The sequence below is a fragment of the Cricetulus griseus genome, chromosome 9 (assembly GCF_003668045.3).
Source record: "Cricetulus griseus strain 17A/GY chromosome 9, alternate assembly CriGri-PICRH-1.0, whole genome shotgun sequence".
Taxonomy (NCBI): Eukaryota; Metazoa; Chordata; class Mammalia; order Rodentia; family Cricetidae; genus Cricetulus; species Cricetulus griseus.
The window spans coordinates 10952180-10976034 of NC_048602.1; the positions used below are offsets into that span (position 1 = coordinate 10952180).

The window sequence follows — 23855 nt, forward strand, 5'->3', positions numbered from 1 at the left end:
AGCTGCCTGTGGGTCATTCAGGTAGCTCTAGGAACTCCGCTTTCATGACTGTCAGTCACTTGCCAGAGAGGGCTTTTCAACGGTGTGGCTGCCTTGCTTGAGTCACCCATATTCTCCTTTAATTAACGTCCCCCCCAAAAAAAAATCACTTGATAGTGCCCTGTCTGGGGTGAAGAGACATTTGTTCCTGTCTCCCCGGGAAAAGTTAAGCCATCCCTCTGCTACACAAGTTCAAGACCAACTTGGACTATAGGAGACCAAAAAAAAAAAAAAAAAGGAAAATTAGGGTTTTTTTTCCCAAAAACATTAAATAATGTTGGACTAGTAATTAAGATAAATCTAGGTTTGACAGTGTGCCAAACTGCAGGTCCACAATCCCTTAGCTGAGGTCTTCAGGGACAGATGCATTTCAGAACTCAAGGCTGATCCAATTTTAGAAAAACCGTTCTGCACATATTATGCAAAGCCCCAGGGGTCCGAGGCAGGCACTGTCCGAATCCCGTCCCCCACCCCCACCCCAATCAGGCGTGGTAATATCTTTTTGCAGCAAAATGTGTGAACACACTGGGAGGGATAAATAAAAATACATAAATAGTTTGGTATGAGTTAATTTATCAGCATGTGAGAAGGTAAAACTATCCCACTCCCCCCAAAATCAGTCAGTCAGAACTCAAAATCACAAGCTGGCCATAGTGGCACACGTCTGTCATGCCAACACTTAGAAGACAGAGGAAGGATTGCTGAGAACACAAAGACAGTGGGAGCCATGCTAGGGAGACCTTGCCTCAAATCCGAGGGTTGGGAGGGCCTAGCTCAGCGGCAGAGCGCTGTGGAGACAGAGTAAGTCTGTAGACACGGAAGCACAGGGACAATATAGGAAGACACTCTAGAGACAGGGTGGAAGCCAGTAGGAACAGAAAAGAGGGCTTCTCTCGGATCACTACTCGCAGCTGCTTGCTGGTGTGTGGCACTTTGAGCTAACGGGCCACCGGGGGAAATGCAGGCTGGGATTCTGAAAGGGCTGGAGGACGAGGTGGAGGAGACAGGGAGCAAGGAAACGTTTTTTCTCGGGTTTGGATCACTAGTTTAATTCTCCGAGCAACATTTTGTGCTATCCTCGTTTTACAAGACCGGAGAGGTTAGGTACATTGTTGGGCCTCACCCTGTGGGGAATGCTGGTGGAACACAAGGGGCCCAGCGGGGTAGATGACATCCTCCCATGCGACACGAGGCTCCGTTCCTAGGATGCTGTCCAGCTCAGGGGGAAGGCAGGCCGTACAGAAGGACCCCTTCTTGCAGCAGGGTAGGTATCTCAGGACTGCCTGGGGCCAGGCCGCAGTCACGGGTAAGGGGAAACGGACTCGATCGCCTGACTTCTTTATCACAAGCTATACCAGCTTTTCAGCCACGGCACCACCAGCAGTGCAGACCAGAGGCTGTACCCACCTTTTTTCTTTTTGGTTCAGTGATATACTCCACACTTTCCCAAAGCAGCAAATGTGTCCTGTCACCACCCAAACCCTGGGTTCATCTCTGTGACCTCAGGAAAAAAAAAAAAGCTACAGCATCCCCCACCCCGGACGGGGGCATGAGAGCACAGATGACACCTCTGTCCCCGTGCCGCTGTAAGCCACGCCAACAGCAGTTCCCGGCGCGCACGATGGTCTGCGACGCTGCTCTCCGAGGGCTCGTGCCGTGACACCTGGTGAGGCCTTCTCAGTCTCTGACCTTCAATGGCCCTGACACCGCCAAAGCCGCCTTTCCCCATTCCAACCCAAAGTTGACATGAGAGCCACGGAAGAGAAAAGCCTCCGAGGCCGCGAGGCCGCAGGGTTAGAGGGGACCAGCCCGCGACCACGGACCACGGACCCGGGAAGCGCGGTGAGTCCCGGGGGGAGCGGGGTGTGCCCCGGGAGGTCGGCAGGCCCGGGACCGCGGCCGGGGCAGGGGAGGCCGGGTGCTGCAGAGGGGGGAGCCGGTGCAGGCCACGATGGGGCGGGGCGGGGCGAGCCTGCTACCCGGCGCTCGGCGCGCGGTCTCCGCTGTGGCTCCCGGTGCGGGGCGGCTGCTGCGGCTGCGGCTGCGGCTGCGGCTGCGACGGCTCCGTGGCAGCCCCGGCTGTGGCCTCGGCCCGCCGGAGGCTCCAGGCAGGCAGGAGGCGGCAGGCGGCGGGGCGGGAGGCGCCGCGCGGGCACAAGGGGCGGCCGGCGCGCTGGGCAGGGGGTCGGCGGGGCCCGCGGGCGGCCGCGTGGGGCACCCAGATGAGCCCGTAGTACACGGCGAGCAGCACGGCGGCCAGGGACACGCACAGGAAGTAGGCGCAGACCGGGGCGAGCCGCAGCCATCGGCCGCGGGGCCCTCGCTCAGCCCCGCGCCGCCACCGCGCCACCGCCGCCGCCACCACCGGGGCTCTCGCCGCCGCCGCCCACACAGCTCGATCCCCGCATCGCGCTGCCCACACCACCCGCGCCGGCCCCGCCCTAGACCATCGCAGCAAGCCACGCCCCCAGGACCACGCCCCCCTCCCCAGGACACCTTCACTCCCAGCCCGAAGTCACCGCCCACGCCCAACCCAGCCACACCCCTCCCATCCTAGGCCCGCCCCTACCGCCTCCGGCCAACCACTATCCAGAAAAGATGCCATAGCCACGCCCCTCCGCAGCCACACCCACCTGCCCCCCACCCCGCCCCGCCGCTCGCCCGCCCAGCGCGCTAACGGGGACTCCTGTCCCCCGGTCCCGGGCCTCTCCCTTCTCCCTCCGCCCGCCAGCCCGCCCGCCCGCCCGCCGGGGGTCGGGTTCCCCGTCTATCAGAGCAGGGGGCGTACCCAGCTCCCGAGCGCTAGCCCCGCCCACCGAGCCCAGGCCCCAGCGGAGTCGACTTCCCCCGCCACCTCCCACCCCAGAGGCGCAGGGTCCGGAGCGGGCTGCGGGCAGGCGGGCGAGCGGCTAGCCCGGGAGCCAGGCCAACCTGCGACGCCGCCGCCTCCGCCGCCGCCCCTCCCAGCAGCGTCTTCACGATGGCGATGGCGGGAGAGCCTGCGGGGTGGGAGGGGAGAGGGGGTCAGGGTGGAGGAGAGCGCCCTCGCCCCGCCTCTTCCGCCACAGCCAAGCCCGCCAAGCACAGCAGCCCGAGCCGTCCGTCCGTCCGTCTGTCCCGCCAGCAGCACAGTTCAAGGGTTGGCGGGAGCACGCATTTAATTCAAGTCCTCCAGTGTCCTGCTCGCCCGGGGGTGGGGGCTGGCTCGCAGGGCCCCCAGCAGCCGAGGGCCGGACGGCCCCGTTCCGGCTGGCCTACACCGGTCCTCGGCCATTTAGGAGGCTCCCCCTGCCCCCCCCCCGGCCCGCCGCCGCTAACCTGGCTCCCCCCCACCCCTGCGTTTAACCCTGTCCTGGCCAGAGTGCAGCAGAAGCGGAGGAGCGAGGCGGCTGGAGGTTAGTGCAGAGCGCCAAGGCCCAGGTCTGCGGGCGCTGTCAGCGGGCAGCCCCCGGCGGCGGGGCGGCCGCCACCACCTTGCAGAAACGCACCCTCTGGAAGTCTGTGATCTCCGCTGTCTCCTGGCCCTCATGGCCCACCTCTGAGGAGATAAAAAGTGGTCAATGGAAGACCGGCCTGCCAGACCCGCCCTGTCCAGCCCACCTGCGACCCACGACCCACGGGAGGTCCACGAAACACAGCCCCCTCCAACCTAACCCGCCGACTACTGGGAAGCACTGGGGTAATGAGCTAACCATCCTCCTCCCGGGACCCCAAACTGTTTTGACAGCCTCCACCGCCACCACTCATTGGACTGTCATTCCTGGACTCTGCTCCATATCCTACCCCACTTGAGGGGACGAGAAAGAGAAACCAGCCTCACCACGTTAGGGCAACCAACATCAGCCTCTTGCTTCTACTCTGTGGGGTCCAAAATTCCACCCAGGTCTTCCCCTAAACGCTAACCCCGCCCTCAGATAAGCCTAACAGTCGGCTCCATGCATTCATTCGTTCCTACCTTTTTTTACTTTTACAGGGTCCCTAACCAGAATTAGTCTCAAACTCAAGATTCAACGGATTCAGCCTCTTTCCCCTGGGGACGTTCAGCTTTCGAATCCCGCCTTTAGCTCCTTCCCAAAACCTAGCCTCAATGAGCTTCCCCTGAGCACAGCTTCCTGGCCCGGCGCTATTCACAATTCCTATTGGCTGGTGCCTTACAGCCCACCCTCTGCACCAACCAAGGCCTGACTCTGGCTCCACCCAGACACGGCACAGCCACTTGACTCACCTCATACCCTGTCCCCCTACCACCCCAAAGCCCTTCCCTCCCCCCCAGGAATGCAAGCGGGCCCCCACCTCCACCAGCCTCATGCACCCCACCTGGAGATGCCTCAGGCCCCTCTTCTTCAGACTTCGGGGCTCCTGCCAAGGTTGGCTCACTCTCCAAGGAGGCAAGTGCTGGCTGGTCACCTCCTGGAGAAGGGGAGGCTCAGTCAAGCCCCTCCTTTTCCAAACATCTCCCCACTTGAGGGGAGCTCAAGGACACAGTGGGTGTGTGTGTGAGGGGAACAGGGGGAGCTCAAGGACACAGTGGGGGTGTGTCATTAGAGGAAGTGAACTTTTTATTGGACAGAGGCTCTGAACCAGCAAGAGCAGGCTCTAGGAAATGAGCTGAGGGCATTGAGTTGGGTGAGGTGTGAGCACCGCCACACCCTTGTGGGCTCACAGGAGCATACTCGAGCACGCTCTCTCTCTCTCTCTCTCTCTCTCTCTCTCTCTCTCTCTCTCTCTCTCTCTCACACACACACACACACACACACACACACACACGCGGCCAGTTTCAGGCATTCCCAAAAGGCCAGGCCTCACCCGCAGAGTGGGCACCAGGCGAGTGGGCAGTGCTGGGAGAATTCAGTTCCATCTCCTCACCCCAGTCGGACACAGGCTGGTGGTCCCCAGCGGTCGACAAGGGGCTGGGAGGTTCAGCGGGATCTGGAGACAATGACTCCTGGGGCCTGGCAGGCGCAGGGTCTGCCTGCTCACAGGTGGTCTTCCCAGCAGGCTCAGCCTCTCCCGGCTGATGATCAGGAACAGCTGGGGCTTCCTGATCCTTAGGACCCTCCTCCTCCTCCTCTTCCTCCTCAAACTCCTCCTCCTCCTCCTCCTCCTCGGTGACATCTTCACTCACGTCCTCCCACTCTTCATCCTCATCATCCTCCTCTTCTCCCTCATCCTCCTCACCATCCTCCTCAGGAGGCCGGTGGGCTGGGGCAGGGCTCTCCGGAGGCTCCTGGGAACACAGGCAGATCAGAGAAAGGCTTGGGGCCCGAACCCCTCACTACCACCACTATTCACACCCTTGTACCTGCGTGGGTGCCTCCTCCAGGGATGTGGATTGAGAGGACTCAGGGGCTGAGGACACAGCTTCCCCTTTCGTCTCCCAACGATTATCATGGTCACTGGAGTGGACAGAGCACAGGGGTAAAGGCCTCTGAGAAAGCCTGGGTGAGGGATGGACTTCTCAGAGAGCATCTGTCTTGTTGCACTGAAGGCCAAGGGGACAGCAGACGCAACAGAGCCAAGCGAGTCAGTGTACCCTCCAACCCAAGCCAGAGAGGACTCCACACACCCAAACACAATGAGAAAGGGGGGAACATCCCAAGGGAGGGACACCCCACCTATAGGCACGTGGGGCCACCTTGGCCTGGGGTCGGCTGTTCTTTCTCCTCCTGCGGCTCTTGACTTCTGCTTTGTGCTGAGAAAGGAACTCTCCAAAAGTGGGAGGCTTAGGGGGTCTTGCCCAAGCTTGGTCATCTACAACAGAAACCCAGATCCAAGGACTTAGAGGTTGGGGACACAGCGCATGCCACACTCAAACCCCACTGCTTAACCCTCTCTCCAAGATACTACTCACCATAGCAGTGGGACGACGACGGTTCATGGGTAGGAGGAGCTGGCCCATCCTTGAACCTAGGAAAAGAGCAAAGCAAGCAATAGCTGAGGGAACTAAGGAGAGGCAAGAGAAGGTGGGGAGATGGGGACACATCAAACCAAAGAATCACCAAAGGGGCCACTGGTTAGAATGAGGTCAGATGGCGTAAGGGATGAGAAGCACACCTAGCTTTCCAGTGGCAAAACCAGACAAAGATACAAACGTGGCCTCTGAACTAAAACCGTGGGGACTGGAGAGATGGCTCACTTTCCCACGGACCTCGGCACCTTGTACATCCAGCAGCCCAAGACAGCTAAGTCCCTTGGGGTTGCTGCCCTTGGCCTGCACCCCAGAATGAGCAATCACACGTGTGCAAAACAGCAAAGACACCTGTGGGCCAGGAACAGTACCAGGTATCTAGCACTGCAGAGATGGAGGCAAAGGTTCAGGCTGTCCTTGACTCCGTAGCCAATTCAAGGTCAACCTTGGCTACATATGTTAAAAAAAAAAAAAAAAAATTAGCTGGGGTGGTGGCACACATCTTTAATCATCATATGACATCAGGAGCCAGAGGCAGGCGGATCTCTGTGAGTTCAAGGCCAGCCTGGTCTCCCGAGCGAGTGCCAGGACAGCCAGAGCTACACAGAGAAGCCCTGCCCTGAAAAACCAAAAAGCAAAAAAACAGCAACAAAATAAAAGAAACAAAAAGTAAACAAGAAAGAATAAACATGGAAACTCTGTCACTACCAACAACTCCAATCTACAGGCAAGCAGAAGGTTCTGAGTGAGTCCAAGAGAGCCAGCCACTCTGGATCGGCAGCTGAAGGTTGTCCCTGTACCTTACCCTTTGCTGGCTGTGCAGGGAGACACTGAGCCTGAGTGGACAAGAGTTCTACGCTAGACTAAGTCAACACAGCCCAGCAGGCCCATGAGCAAGGGACAAAGAAAGCTTTTCATATACAAGCTGGCACTCTGTGAGGCCAAGGCCATTGGACCTGCAGACCCAGGTCCACACGACAGAACTGACTCCCAAGAGTTGTCTTCTACAGCTTCTCTCAATAAAAAAGATACGTATAAGGAGCTATAGAGATGGCTCAGAGGACCCGGGTTCAATTCCCAGCACCTACATGACTGCTCACAACTGTCTGTAACTGTAGGACCCAATAGGCAGGAAGATTGAAAGGTCAAAGCCAAACTAGATAACACAGTGTCTCAAAAACACAAAAAAAGCCCAGGCGTTGGTGGTGCATGCCTTTAATCCCAGCACTCAGGAGGCAGAGGCAGGCAGATCTCTGTGAGTTTGAGGCCAGCCTGGTCTCCAGAGTGAGTGCCAGGATAGACTCCAAAGCTACACAGAGAAACCCCGTCTCGGGGGGAAAAAAAAAGGAAGAGATAGCCATTAGCTCTGGATACTCTTCCAGAGGATCCAGGTTCATTTCCCAGTGCCGACATGGTAGCTCATGAGCCTCTGTAACTCCAGTTTCAGAGAATCTGACATCCATGGGCACCAGACACACACATTTTACACAAACATACATGCAGACAAAACACTCAATACACATGCATTTTTAAAAAAATTTTAAAGCTGGAGCTGTAGCGATGGCACAGTGGTAGAGCACCTGTCTGGAATCCCCCCAGTGAGGGGCTGAGGGTCTAGCTCAGCTTTGCGCACTGGTCAGCACACCAAAGGCCAGAGGTTCAATCCCCAGGACCAAAGGGAGAAAAAGGAAGACAGGCTTCCATATACAGCAAAGTCACGGCATGCTGTGGACATCACCAATACCCACAGTGATGAGAGTGGTTTGAGCCAAGACCCAGCAGGAGGATTGACTCACATGCCATCCGTCTTCTCGGCATCCCATTCCCGCCGCCACTGCCCAGTGGGCTTGCGGTGTCGCTGGAGGCGCTCTTGGTCGATCTTCTCCCTCTCCTGCTTCCAGCGCAGGTACTCTGACCGCTCTCGGCCCGTCATGGACATTGTCATGTCTCCCCCAATGCCCAGGCCAGCCCTGCGACCCTGCAGGCACCACAGGTGGTCAAACCCCAGCTCCTCTCCACACCCCTCCCCCATACATAAACAGGGCCACTGCTCAGTCAGGGCATACAGGACAGAGTGGCTGAGGCTGCCGCCTCAGAAAGATCTATCTGGTATCTGTTTATGTTTGGCTTCAGACAGGGTCTCATAGCCCAGAGTGGCTGCCTCAAGCTCACTATAGAGCTAAGGATGCCCTTAAACCCTTGTGCTGGCTCGTATTATGTCAACTTGACACAAAGTAGAGTTGTTTGGGAAGAGGGACCCTCAGGTGAGAAAATGCCCACACCAGACTGGCCGGCCTCCACCTCCCAAGTGCTGGGTCTCATCTTTCTTTCTAGAATTAAACATTCCAGTTTTATTCCCCATCTCTGAATGTGTGTGTGTGTGGAGCCTGCACGGGTGTGTACATGTACACGTGGAGGCCAGAGGAGTGTCTTGTTCTGTCACCCGCCCCAGCTTATTAACCCTTGAAGCAGGGTCTCTCTGACCGCAGAGAATTTGACCTAGGCCAGCAGCCAGCAAGGTCCGTTGATCTTCCTGCCTCCATCCCTAGGCATGCCTGGAGTCGGCTCAGTCTTTTTTCACGGGAGTGCTGGGGATTCAAACCCAGGTCCTAATGCTTATTCAACAAGCACGCTTACCCACTCACCCTTCTCCCCGTCTTTCCTTTTTTTATATACAATCTCATTATCTTCCTGTATGTGCCACAGTATGGAAAAGCATTCCGACTCTGTGTTTTCTGAGGCAGGGTTTCTCTGTGTAGCCCTGGCTGTCCTGGAACTCACTCGGTAAACCAGGCTGGCCTCGAACTCAGATCTGCCTGCCTCTGCCTCCCGAGTGCTGGGATTAAAAGTGTGCACCGCCAGCGCCCGGCATCACGCAGGCACTCTTAGTCACTGAAGCAGCTCTCCAGCCCTCAGCTCATCTTTCTTAAGAAACACCCCTGACCCTTCCTTTGGGGTGATGACATTTTATAATGCCCAGTCTTTCATTAAACTTTTGCCCATTCAGTTCCATTGGATTACAGCGCAACTCTGTTTCAGTTTATTCCCCTGGCCTATAATCCCAGCACTTGGGAGGCTGAAGCAGGAGGGTCAAGAGTTCAAGACTGCCTTGGCAACTTAATAAAGATAAAAGGACTGAGGGTGTAGCTCACTGGTAGATAGTTTACATAGAAAGTGTAAGACCCTGCACCGATTCCAGCATGGCAAAAAAAAAAAAAAAAAAAAAAAAAAAAAAAGCCCAACATGCAAACACTAGCCGCAGGGCACAGCGGTGCACAGCTTTAAGTCCAGCAGGTGCATCTCAAGCTGGAATTCCACGTAAACTGGGCTGGCATGGAGTTCCAGGTCCCCAGGGCTAGACAGTGAGACACCATCTCAAAAAGGAAATAGAAAACACTGGCCAAGCATGGTAACCCAAACTACGCAGCAAGAGCCAAACCAGCCTGAGTCCCTATCTCAAAAGCCCCCAAATCAAGCAGCACCCAGCCAGCCCAAGGCACAACGCTTGGGAGGCTGCAGCACCCACCTGTCTCTCGTGTTCCAAGCCAGAGCGCACCCGCTCGAAGTCAGAACCTCCCCAGTTGCGCCCATGCCGGCGGCTGCCCTCCCGGCGATCCCTCTCAGGCTCCTCCAGGGGTCCACCCCGACGCCGGGGATCATCCAGGAAGTTGCGTACTGGGTTGGGCTCCAGCACCCCTTCCTGCAGCAGAAGAGCTGGCAGGTGGGCAGGCTGGGAGGCACGGGGGTGCCTTTCCACTCTGCCCACCCGCAGGCTGCCCGGTGCTGACCCGCTGGTTGCGCTCGTACTCGGCAATCTTCTCCATCTCCTCATTCATTTTCTCAATGTTCTGCCTGCGCCGCTCCTCCCACTCCTGGGGACACAAGATGGCATAAGACTGTCAGAAAGAACCACACACTTAGCTGTGTGGAAAAGACAGGGCAGCCCAAATTCTCCAAGGATAGGCAGGTGACAGGGGGTGCCTGGCCTGGAATTGGTTTGGATGCAGGGTACCCTGACATACCTCAGCCACTAGAGAAACGGTACATGGAGGTAGGAGATAGTAACTTGGCAAGCAACTAGTGACCACCACAATCTTTACCCCTCCATCTGCAACACTAACAAGAGTTTACAAACAACAGCCAATACGGGTTGGTGGCGCACGCCTTTAATCTCAGCACTCGGGAGGCAGAGGCAGGCGGATCTCTGTGAGTTCGAGGCCAGCCTGGTCTCCAGAGCGAGGGCCAGGACAGGCTCCAAAGCCACACAGAGAAACCCTGTCTCGAAAAACCAAAAATCAGCCAACTGGACAGGACTCTCGTTTCCCAGCCTCCACTGTTGATGGGATGGCCAAGTGCTTGCCCAAAAAATGTAAGAAAAATGTGTTTTCAGCCGGGCGTTGGTGGTGCACGCCTTTAATCCCAGCACTCGGGAGGCAGAGGCTAGGTGGATCTCTGTGAGTTCGAGACCAGCCTGGTCTACAAGAGCTAGTTCCAGGACAGCCTCCAAAGCCACAGAGAAACCCTGTCTGGAAAAACCAAAAAAAAAAAAAAAAAAAAAATGTATTTTCTCAGTCAGTGTCCCAGTGTCCACCTGTGGACAACAATTCTAGGGGTGAGCAGGCCTTGGCCTCCTAATTCACATTACTTAGCTCAGCACACGAGAGAAACAAACCCAGATTCTACTGAGGCCATTGCACCTGGGGTCCGGGTGTGTGTATGTGCATGCACACGCATGTTCACGCATGTATGTGCGGAGGCCAGAAGGACAACTTTGAGTGCTGTCCTCAAGTTTTTCCCCTTTGGCGACAGGGTCTCAGTGCGTAGCTCCAGCCGGCCTGGAGCCCACTAGCACAGAGATCTGCTTGTCTTCCAGACTAAAGATATGCATCGTGACACCAGGCCCATCACCCTTTTTTTTTAATAAGTTTTTTGTTTTTAAGATTTTTGTTTTGTTTTGTTTTGTTTTGTTTTTCGAGACAGGGTTTCTCTGTGGCTTTGGAGGCTGTCCTGGAACTAGCTCTTGTAGACCAGGCTGGTCTCGAACTCACAGAGATCCACCTGCCTCTGCCTCCCGAGTGCTGGGATTAAAGGCGTGCACCACCACCGCCCAGCAAAATTTATTTATTTATTATGTATACAGTATTCTGCCCACATGTCTGCCTGCATTCCAGAAAAGGGCACCAGATCTCATAACGGATGGTTGTGAGGCACCATGTGGTTGCTGGGAATTGAACTCAGGACCTCTGAAAGAACAGCCAGTGCTTTTAACCTCTGAGCCATCATTCCAGCCCCCATCACCCTTTTTGTTTGTTTGCTGTTGTTTTGGGTTTTGTTTTGTTTTGTTTTGTTTGAGACAGGGTTCTCTGTCTGGCCTCAAATGCACATAGATCCTTCTGGTTCCAAGTGCTGGAATTAAAGGTGTGCACGACCACCGCCAGGCCCCTCTCACTGGCCTGGCTCTCCATGTAGGCTAGGATGGCTGACCACAGAGCCCAGGGTCCACCTGTCTGCATTCCAACTGCTAGGGTACAGATTACAAGGCTGCACTAACACACTCATCTCTTTTCCGTGGATTCTGAGGACCAAACTCAGGCAGCAGGCATTTTAGTGGCTGAGTTATCTCCAGCCCTGCTGGAGCTTAGTGAACCCTCACAGTCCATGTCTGGCATTTGCTGAGTGCCTGCCCTGAGGCCACAATGCCTAACAGCAGAGAGTGCTTCCAATGCCCTTTGGTCTCTTCACCATTCCCTAAAAGAGCAAGAACTTAACTCCCAGGGAGAAAGCCACCTCACCAAAGGGCAGAGAGACTCATGGAACCAGCTCGGACCCACTCGCATCCAAAGCTGTGAGCCACAGCCCAGGCAGCTGCCTGCTGGGGACTGGAGGAGTCACAGCAAGGCCACTAACGCTCATGAATCTTGGCATACAGACACACACACGGAGTGAACTCAATGCACAATCTGAATGCTAGGAAACAGAGGCAGGAGAAGGCAGAAGGTTGGAATTGGAACCTGAGACAGATGCAGAGCGCTGTTCAGGGAGTAAAGGAGAGAAGCCCTTAGAGGACCAGATGGAGGTGAGGGCAAGGAACACAGAGACAGAGGGTCAGGGAGGAGCCCATCCAAGCAAGAATGCAGAAAAAGCAAAGGGAAAGAAATGAACTAGCAGCCAGGCGTTCGTGATGCACGCCTTTAATCCCAGCACTCGGGAGGCAAGGGCAGGTGGATCTCTGTGAGTTTGAGACCAGCCTGGTCTCCAAGAGCTAGTTCCAGGACAGCCTTCAAAGCCACAGAGAAACCCTGTCTCGAACTGCCCTCCCCCCCCCCCAAAAAAATGAACCAGCTGTACACAGCAGTGCAGGCCTGTTTTCCCAGCCACCAAGCAGGCTGAACAGGAGGATGCCAAGTTCAAGGCCCATCTGAGCAACCTAGTGAGATGAGATCCGGTCTCAGAGTAAAAGCTAAGGGTTGAGAATGTAGTTCAATGGTAAAGCACTCATCTAATATGCACAAGGCCCAAGACACGAAAAATGAATGAATGAATGGAAGAAGGAAAGGAAGAAAGAAGGAAGGAAGGAAGGAAGGATGGATGAATACCAGGGAACAGAAAAACTTGGCTCAAGGTTCATGGTCTACTGGTGCCTACCTTGGACTTGCGGTCAGAGGTTGAGTTGTCTCCTGCCCCTAGGAGATGAGGGGATCCCCGACCCCGGCCTCTCCGGCCCCGACCCCCAGTTCCTCCTCGAAGCTGCTCCCCAGCACCATCCTCCCAGCCTCGGGATGTCCGGCCTACACCTGCCCTGCCTCCCTGCTGGGGGTGTGTCCGGCCCCCTCTGCTGGTCCCTGGGGGCCGGGGAGTCCCAGGAGTCCTCCGAGAGGGACCCAGGCTCTTCTCCTGAAAAGGGAAAGGAAGAGAAGCCAGTCAAAGGAAAGGCCGACTGGGGCAGCCTAGGCCCAGATGCAGCTGAACCCTCCCCACCCTCCCCATGCTCCCCATGCTCCCCATCCATCCTCCCCACCCTCCCCATCCACCCTCCCCACGCTCCCACACGCTGTCCCCGCTGCTCCCCATCCACCCTCCCCATGCTCCCCATCCACCCTCCCCATGCTCCCCATCCACCCTCCCCATGCTCCCCATCCACCCTCCCCACGCTCCCCACGCTGAGAAGTCAGCCAGCCATGCTGGACTCCCCACCTCCACTGCCACATTCTCCTTCTCCATAGAACGGCTCTTCCGAGGGGCTGTCACTGCCACGCCCTCCAATTCAGCTTTTTTCCGGTCCTCCTCGATCTCCTAGGAGCAAATATCCAGGGGGACGGGGTGTTAGGGTTCCTGTGCACCAGCTGGACTCCCGTCGTCCTCTACACTCTCCCTCCCTGCACGTCCCACTCAGGCTTCTCTCCAGAGCTTTAGACACTGGTCACAGCGTCTCCCATCACAGGCCACACGTTGCTCTGCTGCTCCCAAGCCCCCACTGTGAGCCCATCTGTAAAAGCCTAATGTTTCCCCACCGTGGGAGCCCGCTCCTGCACCCACACCCGCCTTCTTGCTATTCCCCAGGCCTCACAGCGGCCCTGGGCTCCAACCCCAGGGTTTCGGTACCAGCTACTCCTCTGCTAGAGTGAGTTCCTCGACCCTGTAACTCCTCAGGTTCCAAAGGTCTCACCACCTACTTGCCAGCATCTCTGTTCTCATCCCCTGCTTGACAAAACACGGGGATACCTGCCGGACTGTTCGTTGGTGCACACCCCCACCCCCCAACCCCGGCCTGCAGTGCGGCCTGGCACACAATCAAACCCATTTTTTTTTTTTTTTTAATGAATGAATGCATGAAGAATGAGTCAATGAGGCCACCCCCCTCCCAGGACCCTCCCTGAAGACAGCCCCACAACCTCCTCTTGGGCCCTGCTCTGGACCCTCCCTCCCCCTCCCACGATAGCCCCGATGCCCTTGGTCACTAAGACTTTTTCAACAATGTAGTCTGAGCCAGGCCAGTCCTCTCCAACTAGGACGCCTTCCCCAGCTTTCTCCCTCCTATCTGGACTCCCTCTCATCCACACCAAACAGAATAAATGAGAGTCCCTGCAAAGAGCTATCCTAGCCAAGTGTCACTCCTATTCAAAGCCCTCCACGGCCTCTCTAGGACCATGAAGCATTCTCCACCCGACATGGCTGGCCCCTGATGACCTCCCTACAACAGCTCTCCAAACAGCTGACCCTCCAAGCCCTCTCTGCATCCAAACATTTGCCCGTCTTGTGTGAAAGATAACCCATCTCCTTCCCAATTAGCTAATATGGAGGCACCCTTTAGTTCTCAGAATGCCCTCTACCAGAAAGTCCTCCCTAATATCCTCAGGCTAGGGGGTGGAGAACTCTAGACTCCCACAGACCTGTTAATTCCCATCCCAGCCTTGTCTAGTCTGGGTCATCACAGAGTGCAACTATGTCCCAAACTGGACTTCGAACCCTAAGAGAAGTCTCGGGAATACATCCCTAGCACCACACAACACGGAGCTAGGGCTCTGGAGACTTCACGGAGCAGAATATAAATGAATGGATGGGCGGATGGATGAATGAATGAATGATGGGATGGAGGAAGGGAGGCCAGACTAAGGCCTTTGGCTTGCGTCCTGTGAGTGAAGGGAGACATGAGAAAGCTTGAAGGCAGAGGTGGGAAAACTCACTGCGGGGAGAGGGGATGGGGTCTCCCGGGGCAGGGCTAGGGCACCTGGTAGCGCCGTATGAGGGCCTCATTCTTCCGACGCAGGGCCTCGATTCTCTTGTCCAACTCAGCGTCCTTCTCCTCCTTTGATTTCAAATCTAGTGTGGCAGCCTGCGGTTGAGGAGGGGAAAGAATGACCCTCCCACAAAGCGCATTTTACCCGGGCTCTCAGCACTGGGCCTCTGGATCCCACCTTCCCAACCCACTTCTCCACTTTGCAGCTCACCATCTCATCGGCTGTGACCGCCCTCACGGAAAATAAATGCAGCACTGGGGAGTCCTGGGCGCAGAGAGAGCGGTAGGTTAGGTTAAGACCAATAGCATTCTGAAAGGCTGGCTCTTCTCCTTTACTGAAGGTTCAGTAAAACACGCACTTCTGCCTCATCAAGGGAATTCTCAAGTACTAGTCTCGCCTCTTTCCTGGGGAAACGCAAACCCTGCCCTGCAGTTTTAGATCCACCCACGCAATTACTCAGACCCACCTTGGGAAAATTCCGGCCCCACCCCTGTACCTAATACTAATTCCTCCAAACAAACATGTCAGCCCAGACTCAACAACCTATCATTTTAGCCAGGGCCCATCTCAGAAGCTCAGCTACAACCAGTAAAAAGTAACTTGCTGAGGGCCAGAGGGGTGGCTCCGGGAATAAAGGTGCTCGCCGCCAAGCCTGAGAACCTGAGGTCAATTCTCAGGACCCACAAAGTGGAAGGAGAGAACTGACTGGTGCCATTTAAAAAAAGTGGTGCGCTAGAGAAAAATGCCATGGGACAGAGCTCACCTGAAGGTTTTTTGTTTTTAATTAGGGGAAAGGAGGGAATGGAAAAGGGGAAGGGGAGAGGGGAGACCGGCCTCTGGAGACAGGAGAACGAGAAGGGAAGAGAGATGGGGGGTCAGGTCAGAGAGACAGGCAGAGAAGCGGGGATGGGGGTGGGGGGACGGACACAGACAGACAGAGGGAGAAAGAGAGATAGGAGGTGGGCAGGGCCCTTTGAAAAGGGACCATAGTGACAGTGGCTGCAGCTGAGGGCGGGTCCTGTCAGAACCTCAAGGACAGGCCAGTACAGACCGCCTGGATACTAACACTGACTCCCACCACTTGTCCTCTGACCTCCGTGTGCTCACACACACACACACACACACACAATAAATAAAAACACAATGAAAAACAGTTGCAACACCCCGAGAAGTTTAACCCACGGCTCCCCTCAGGCTGAGTCAGCCCAGGCCCCCGGCATCCTGAAAAAGCACTCATCGTCTCCTACCAAGCCGGAGAAGGCTCTGCAAGCAGGCCCAGGATCCACTTCCGGGGCTCCCTGAACCGGACTTGACTTCCATAGTGACACTTAGCCCAGAAGACAGAACTTCTACAGAGGCTTATGACAGAAAACTGCCAGGCGCAGCCGCGCCCCCGGCCTGCACAAGCCTCCCTGGTCCCACCCCTGAGAGGGATGCCACTTCAGGCCCCGCCAGACTTCTGGCCCCACCCATTAAAAAAAAAACATTAAAATAATCTGGCTCCGCCTCCGATTTCACCCTACAGCCCCGCCCCCAAAGTGCCCGGAAACATTCTGGCCACGCCCCGTCCTCCGGCTTCGGATGCGTTTAAGTGGAAGGAAAAGCTTCCGGGCTCCACCACTGCCACCATGACACCCCCCCAGCATCCTAACCCCACCCGAAGGATCCCTGACATCTTGGCCGCAGATCAGGACCCATTTCCAAAACCAAGAAACTTTCCCGGCTTGCCCGAGATGTCTCCGCCCCAGGCCCCACCCCCTAAACTAACCACGCCCTAGCACAGCCATCAAGTTCCCAAACCACGCCCCCCACACGCGGAGAGCAACACTCTGGCCCCGCCCCCAGCATCGACGCACTACCCCAGCACCAAGCCCCGCCCCTTTCAGTCGCCGCCACTCCACCCAACCAACGCCCAAGCCCCGCCCCTTGGCCACACCTCTCAAAACTTTGGCTCCGCCCAGAGCAGGTCGACCGGGTCTCAGCTCCGCGCCCAGCTCTCACAGACACACCCCGAGGCCTCTCCTCACCGACCTCAGACCCCCAGGCCCTCAAGGCCCCTTCGGTACCCCCGCTCCCCCGCCCCCAGCAACCCCACCTCCCTTGGCCCCGCCCCACTTTGGCCCTGCCCCTTTCTCTCGCCCACCGTCCAAACCCCACCCCCTTGCCTCCACACACACACACACACACACACACACACACAAACACCCCCCGGGCAATACTCTAACCCCGCCCCCAGCTCCTCCTACCAACGCCCAGACCCCGCCCCACGGACGCTCGGTCCCGCCCCCAACGTCCCGGGCCGGCCCACTAGTCCTCCAAGCCAAGACTCTGGCCCCGCCCCAGGCCCGGGGCCCAACTTTGAAGCCCCGCCCCCTCCTGGCAGCCACCGGGGCTCAGGACACGCCCACACACACATACGCACACGCCCGTCCGGCCCCGCCCCCGGCGCCCCGCCCCGCCCGCCAGCCATGTGGGCGGTCCTGTCCCCGCCCCCCACAGAGGACCCTGACCCCGCCCCCGCCGGCGGCTCGCCTCCCCGGCCGCGCGCGCGCGCGCGCGCGCGCGCGAGCGCGGTCCCGCAGTCCTCACGTGGGCGAGCGGGCCCCGCCCTCTCCGGGCGCGCTCCCGGCCCCCCCTCCCCCCCGGTCACCTGTCGTCCCGGAGACCCCGCGGCGTCTGCGACTCCCGAGTCCGTCCGCCTCCGCGTCCGCAGCTCCCGGGCCTCTCACGTCACTTCTGGTCCGCTCCACGTGAAAAGAGGAAATAAAGAGCGCCGCTTCCGGTCCTCACAGCCCATTTCCGGTGGCCTTAAAGGGGTCCCGCGCCTTTCCACCACCCCCATCCCGCGTCCCCAGGCTCGGCGGGTGCTGGTGGCCCAGGCAAGGTTCTTCCGCGTCCTCCCCGGAGAGGGACGTGTGGCCCTCGGTCTGTGTGCTCACACTTTTGAGCCGCTGGTTCCCATTTTTACTTCTTTATTTGTTTATTTATTTGTTTATTGGATTTGTTCTTTTTCTTCGACTCAGGGTTTCTCTGTGTGGCTTTGGAGCCTGGAGCTCGCTCTGCAGACCAGGCTGGTCTCGAACTCACAGGGATCCCCCTGCCTCTGCCTCCCGAGTGCTGGGGTTAAAGGCATGCGCCACCAACGGCCCCCCCCTCTATTTTAGTAAATGAAAGTCAGATATGCCACAGTGACCCCTGGAAACGTAACTGGCTTCATCACCTCATCTTTCCAACCAAACCTTACCTTTAGAAACTGTAACCGGTTTATAAAAATGCGTCTGAAATTTTCCAGAAAGCAGCTGGGCGTGCTGGCACGTAGAGGCTAAAGCAGGAGGATGGCCTCAAGGTCAACAACAGCTTGAGAGATAAATATGTACACATCAATATAGGTATTACAGTTCCAGGCCAGCCGGGACGACGTAGATCCTGGCTCAAAAAAAGAAAAAAAAAAGAAGAAAGGCGCTTGCAGCCAATCCTGATGACTTCAGTTTGACCCCTGCACTATCAGGTGCACAAGCTCCTTTACCTGTTAAGCAACTTGCTTGAACTTGAGTTTTATTTATTTATTTAAAAAAAAAAAAAAAAACATCTCGCCGGGCGTTGGTGGCGCACGCCTTTAATCCCAGCACTGGGGAGGCAGAGGCAGGGGGATCTCTGTGAGTTCAAGACCAGCCTGGTCTACAAGAGCAAGTTCCAGGACAGCCTCCAAAGCCACAGAGAAACCCTGCCTTGAAAAACAAAAAGACGAAATAAAAACAATAAGATGAAATAAAAAATTAAAATTACATATATATATATATACATATATATATATGTATGTATAATTTGTGGTGGGGGGGTTGTTTGCCTGTATGGATCCCTGTGTACCACATGAGTGCCTGCAGCCCTCAGAGACCAAAGGGCAGATGGACCCTTTGCATGAACTGGAATTCATGCAGCTGTGAGCTGGGAACTGAATCCGGTTTCCCTGCAAAAGTATTAAGCACTCTTAACCCCTAAGCCAATATGCAACTTTTTTAAAAAGATACTTATTTTATTTATTTATTTTGTTTTGTTTTTCAAGACAGGGTTTCTCTGTGGCTTTGGAGGCTGCCCTGGAACTAGCTCTTGTAGACCAGGCTGGTCTCGAACTCACAGAGATCCACCTGCCTCTGCCTCCCGAGTGCTGGGATTAAAGGCGTGCATCACCAACGCGCGGCTTTTATTTGTTTATTATGTATAAAACATTCTGCTTCCATGTCTACCTGCACACCAGAAGAGGGCACCAGATCTCATAACAGATGGTTGTGAGCCACCATGTGGTTTCTGGGAATTGAACTCGGAACCTCTGGAAGAGCAGTCGGTGCTCTTAACCTCTGAGCCATCTCTCCAGCCCCTGGTTTTGGTTTTTTGTTTTGGTTTTATTTTTGGTTTTTTTGAGACAGGGTTTCTCTGTATTATTTTGGAGCCTGTCCTGGAACATGCTCGGTAGACAAGACTAGCCTCAAACTCAGAGATCAGCCTGCATCTGGCAGCTGAATGGGGGGGATTAAAGGTGAAGGCATGCACTGCCGACACCCGGCAGTTTAGTTTTCTGAGACACTCTCTTCTGTGTTTCTAACCTGTCCTCAGACTCCAGGCGATTCTCCTGTCTCGGTCTCCTGAATACTGGGATTTACAAATGTGAATTATTCTTCCCATCCCAGTTTTTTTTGTTGTTTGTTTGTTTGAATTTTGGGTGGGAAGGTTGCATGCATGCCAGGACAGGTATGTGGAGATCAGAGAACAACCGGCAGAAATTGGTTCTACCCTACCACCTGGGGTCGAAGAATTAAATTCAGGTATAGAGGCTTGACAGTAGGCTCCTTTAGCCACCAAGTCACTTCACCTGCCTGTTTGGGTTTTGTTTCAGACGAGGGGGGGTATAAAATATTTTAATTATTTTTGAGACCTATTCTCACAGTGTAGCACTGGCTGGTCTGAAACTATCTTAAGCCGAGCTGTCCTCAAACCCACAGAGATTCACCTGCCTCTGCCTTTTGAGTGCTGGGATTGTTGGTAGGGGCTACCATGCCCAGTCTAAGGATTTGCTTTGTTTTGTTTTAGTTGATACATAATTGTGCACAGTGGTGCCATACAGTAATAGTTTGATTCTAATAAGCAATGTGCAATGATCAGATCAGGGCAACTGACATATCCTTTTTTTGAAACAGGGTTTTGCTGCGTCGTCTTGCCTGTCCTGGAACTCGCTCTGTAGACCAGGCTGGCCTCGAATTTATAGAGATCCGCCTGCCTCTGCCTCCCGAGTGCTGGGATTAAAGTCATGCTCCACCAACGCCTCTAGGCTCACTTTCTTTGTGTCAGGAATATTCACATTTTTTCCCTATTAACTACCTGAAATATGCAATGTTTTTATTAGACACACATGTTTTACAGTAAATAATCTGTAAGCGGCTCCTAAGAACACATAGGCAGGGCATAGTGGCAAACACCCATAATCCCAACACATCGGGGGCAGAATCAGGCAGATCTCTGGGAGTTCCAGGCCAGCCAGGGATACATAGTGAGACCCTAGCTCAAAAATAAAATAAACAAATCAAAAGCAAACTACAAATTCTCAGTGGGGAACGCCATTATTATCACTTCCAAGCACATAATTTCTGGATTATTTACTTGACATTAAAATGACCCCAGGCAGATCCAGGCAGATTACCTGGAGCCAGAAATTTACACCAGTTTAACACCAGTTTAAAAAGGGAAAGCATCTGGGCGTTGATGGCGCACGCCTTTAGTCCCCACACTTGGGAGGCAGAGGCAGGAGGATCTCTGTGAGTTCGAGGCCAGCCTGGTCTCCAGAGTGCGTGCCAGGATAGGCTCCAAAGCTACACAGAGAAACCCTGTCTCGAAAAACCAAAAAAAAAAAAAAAAAAAAAAGTCACAAAGCAGAACTAGAGAAATGGCCTAGTGGTTAAGAGCACTGGCTGCTCTTCCAGAGAACAGGAGTTTAATTCCCAGCAACCACATGTTGGCTCACCATATGATGGGATCAGATGCTCTCTTCTGTCCTGCAGGCACATATGCAAATACAGCAACCACATAAATAAGAAACAGAAAAATGCCAGGCACTGGTGGCACTGGTGGCCCACACCTTTAGTCCCAGCACTCCTGAGGCAGAGGCAGGTAGATTTCTGTGAGTTCAAGGCCAGCCAGGTCTACAAAGAGAGTTCCTGGACAGTCAGGGCTGTTGCAAAAAAAAAAAAATCCTATCTCAAAAAACAAAAGCAGGGGCTGGAGAGATGGCTCAGAGGTTAAGATCACTGGCTGCTCTTCCAGAGGTCCTGAGTTCAATTCCCAGCAACCACGTGGTGGCTCACAACCATCTGTTATGACATCTGGTGCCCTCTTCTGGTGTGCAGATATACATGGAAGCAGAATGCTGTATGCATAATAAATAAATAAATAAATAAATAAATCTTAAAAAAAAAAAAAACAACTCTCTGAGCAACAGATGGGGGGAGCGGAACGAGAGGAAAGAGGGGCAACTGGGATTGGAATGTGAAAAATAATAAAAAAACAAAGCCGGGCTTTGGTGGCGCATGCCTTTAATCCCAGCACCGGGGAGGCAGAAGCAGGTAGATCTCTGTGAGTTCGAGACCAGCCTGGTCTCCAGAGCGAGTGCCAGGATAGGCTCCAAAGCTACACAGAGAAACCCTGTCTCAAAAACCGAAAAGAAAAAAAAGAAAAAGAAAAAGAAAACAAAACAAACAAAAAAAGGCTGAAATGTAACTCCGTGCTGAGAGTGCGTGCCCTACGTTCCATCCTCAATACTACAGACACACACACTGTTCACGAAAAATCGTAGAGAATTCTTTGTGGAGAGTTAGTTGGCTGACTTGCCAACAGGTTGACAAGAGCCGCCTCCAGAACCTTGAGAAGCTCACAAGTGTGGCGCTCCTCACTCACCACCAGGGGGCGGTGTCTGCAGTTAGAAACCAGACTTTCATTCAACAAATAAGTCTGGACGCCTAGCACATGGTTCCCAGCTCAAAGACTGGAGTTTCTGAGCGTCAAGCACGGCTTTGGCTACATAAGGAGTTTAAGGCCAGCCTGAGCTACAAGAGACCCTGTCTCAAACACCAAAATTAAAAATAGGGGTCTGGCTCTCGCCCCTCTTGCCTCTCTTCTTCCTCTTGTTTCTTTCCTGTCTTTCTGTCCCCCCCTCCTCTCTGGTGTCCTCACTCCTACTTGGCTTTTCCCTCTTTCACTCTTTCTCCCCTCTCCCAACAAACCTCGTGAGTTCCAGGACAGCCAGGGCAACACAGAGATACCCTATCTCAAAACACACACACAAAAAAACAAAAGTCAGGGTCCCAGGAGATGGTTCAGTCAGTAAAGTTCAGACCCCCACAACCCCAGTAAAAGCTAAACACTACATCACACGTCTGTAATCCCCAAACTAGGAAGGCAAAGACAGGTAGGTCCCTGGAGCTCACTAGTCAAATTGTTGAAAAACCCCGATGAAAAAGTTAGGTGGAGGGCCCCAACATAGCGGCCCTGTGAGTAAAAAAAGCTCTTGTCACCAAGGCTGATAACCTGAGCTGGAGCCCTGGGTCACACGTGGCAGGAAGCGGAAAACCCACTTCTAGAAGTTGTTCTTGACCTTGGCATTCCCAAGTTTGATTGTGTGAACACGCGTAAACGTTGAAAAAGACAAATAGAGGAGAGCAATTGAGATAGGAATTTGGTAAACTCAAGGCCTCCCTCCCTGGGCTACAGGGTGGGTTCGCAGCCATTTAGGCGTTTATCCTGTCAGCAAACACAAAAAGTGACAAGCTGAAAAGGAGCAGGGGGGACGGTTCATGGTTTAAAAGTGAGTACTGCTCTTCTAAGGACTTGAGTTTGGTTCCCAGCACCTACAACGAGCAGCTCATCACACTCTGTAACTCCAGCACCAGGAAATTGCAAGCCCTCCGCCTGGCCACACGCGCAGATGCGCGCACACACATACATACACACACAAAAGTTTTTTTTTATTTTTATTTATTTATTTTTTTTTGAGACAGGGTTTCTCTGTGTAGCTTTGGAACCTGTCCTGGATCTTGCTCTGGAGACCAGTCTGGCCTTGACTCACAGAGATCCGCCTGCCTCTGCCTCCTGAGTGCTGGGAGTAGTGGTGTGAGCCACCAACGCCTGGCCCAACACAAAACTTTTCTTTTAGATTTTAAAAAGCATTTTATTATTTTATGTCTGCGGTTTTGCCTGTGTGCAGTACTTGCAGAGGCCAGAAGAGCAGATCCCCAGGACTGGAGGTATAAACGAACCCCTTTGTGGGTCCTAGGAAGCCAACCCTGAAAGATCAGCCAGTGCTCTTACCCACCGAGGTGTCTTTCTAGCCCCTACACACAGTTTTAGTTTGTTTTTTAGTTTCCAATGGACTAGGGATGCAACTCCAGGTGTGTGAGGACTTACCCAGGATGTGTGAAGTCCTAAACAGACACACAGCCTTCAGCCACACACGCAGTCAACCCGGGGCTGGAAGAGCATCTCGGTGGTAGGGGTTCTGGGTTCGAGTCCCAGAACCGCGAGAGCCAAGTCTATAAAAACCCCGGGGTGACTGTGAGGAGCACTGGAGCCATCGCCACGAGGCCCCTGCGCTCCCACCTCGCGCCGCTAGGGGGCAGCACACGCACGATGGATTCGCGGCGCGGGACCAGCACTGGGGCAACTCGGGCAGAGGAAGCTGATGAAATCCTCGCCAACTTGCAGTGAGCTCATCCCGCCCGGGCGCCTCCGGAAGCCACGGGGCCGCCTGGCCCGAGCGATAACGCTCTAGTTTGGGACCGGGGCGGGAAGTCCTTCCTGAAGTCTGCCTTGTATGGCACCTGCTGCCCGAAGCCAGGCAGGGGAGAGGAGGATGCGGGGCGCCCCCGGGCTGTCTCTGCAGAATCGTTAAACACAGAAACACAGTGAACTCTGAGCCTAGCCCCGGGGTGCAGGGGACCGGGAGGGAGGAGGCACGGGTGCCAGAGACCTGGGCGCCCCAGAGACGGGGAACCGAGGACGGGGGCGAGCGGGGGAGCCAGACCCCGGCCACGGGGACCCAGCGGGCGACCGGGGGGGGGACAGACCCCGGCCACGGGGACCGAGCGGGCGAGCGGGGGAAACAGACCCCGGCCACGGGGACAGAGCGG

At 55.0% G+C, this 23855-nt stretch overlaps 2 protein-coding genes across 5 annotated transcripts; both read right to left on the reverse strand.

Annotated features, from left to right (window-relative positions):
- Positions 1-592: 592 nt before the first annotated feature.
- Positions 593-2447, reverse strand: LOC113837328 (putative transmembrane protein INAFM1). The gene is given in 3 exon segments (XM_027431048.1): positions 593-2253; positions 2255-2358; positions 2390-2447. Coding segments are annotated over 3 exon segments (582 nt in total). The 3' UTR covers positions 593-1833.
- A 279-nt stretch (positions 2448-2726) lies between these two features.
- Ccdc9 (coiled-coil domain containing 9) lies at positions 2727-17427 on the reverse strand. 4 transcript variants are annotated; one of them, XM_027431043.2, is made up of 15 exons: positions 17336-17427; positions 14896-14949; positions 14676-14780; positions 13142-13240; positions 12593-12841; positions 9736-9819; positions 9474-9647; positions 7744-7925; positions 5891-5946; positions 5655-5790; positions 5342-5435; positions 4846-5266; positions 4357-4449; positions 3528-3577; positions 2727-3038 (listed from the first exon to the last, which is right to left on the reverse strand). In XM_027431043.2, the coding sequence occupies exons 2-15, from the start codon at positions 14896-14898 to the stop codon at positions 3015-3017; spliced, it is 1770 nt and encodes a 589-aa protein (XP_027286844.1). In that variant the 5' UTR covers positions 14899-14949; positions 17336-17427; the 3' UTR covers positions 2727-3014. The 4 variants fall into 4 exon arrangements, with proteins under 4 accessions (XP_027286844.1, XP_027286845.1, XP_027286848.1 ...); XM_027431044.2 differs by lacking the exon at positions 2727-3038 and having other exon boundaries at positions 3459-3577; positions 4906-5266; XM_027431047.2 differs by lacking the exon at positions 2727-3038 and having other exon boundaries at positions 3459-3577.
- Positions 17428-23855: the final 6428 nt, after the last annotated feature.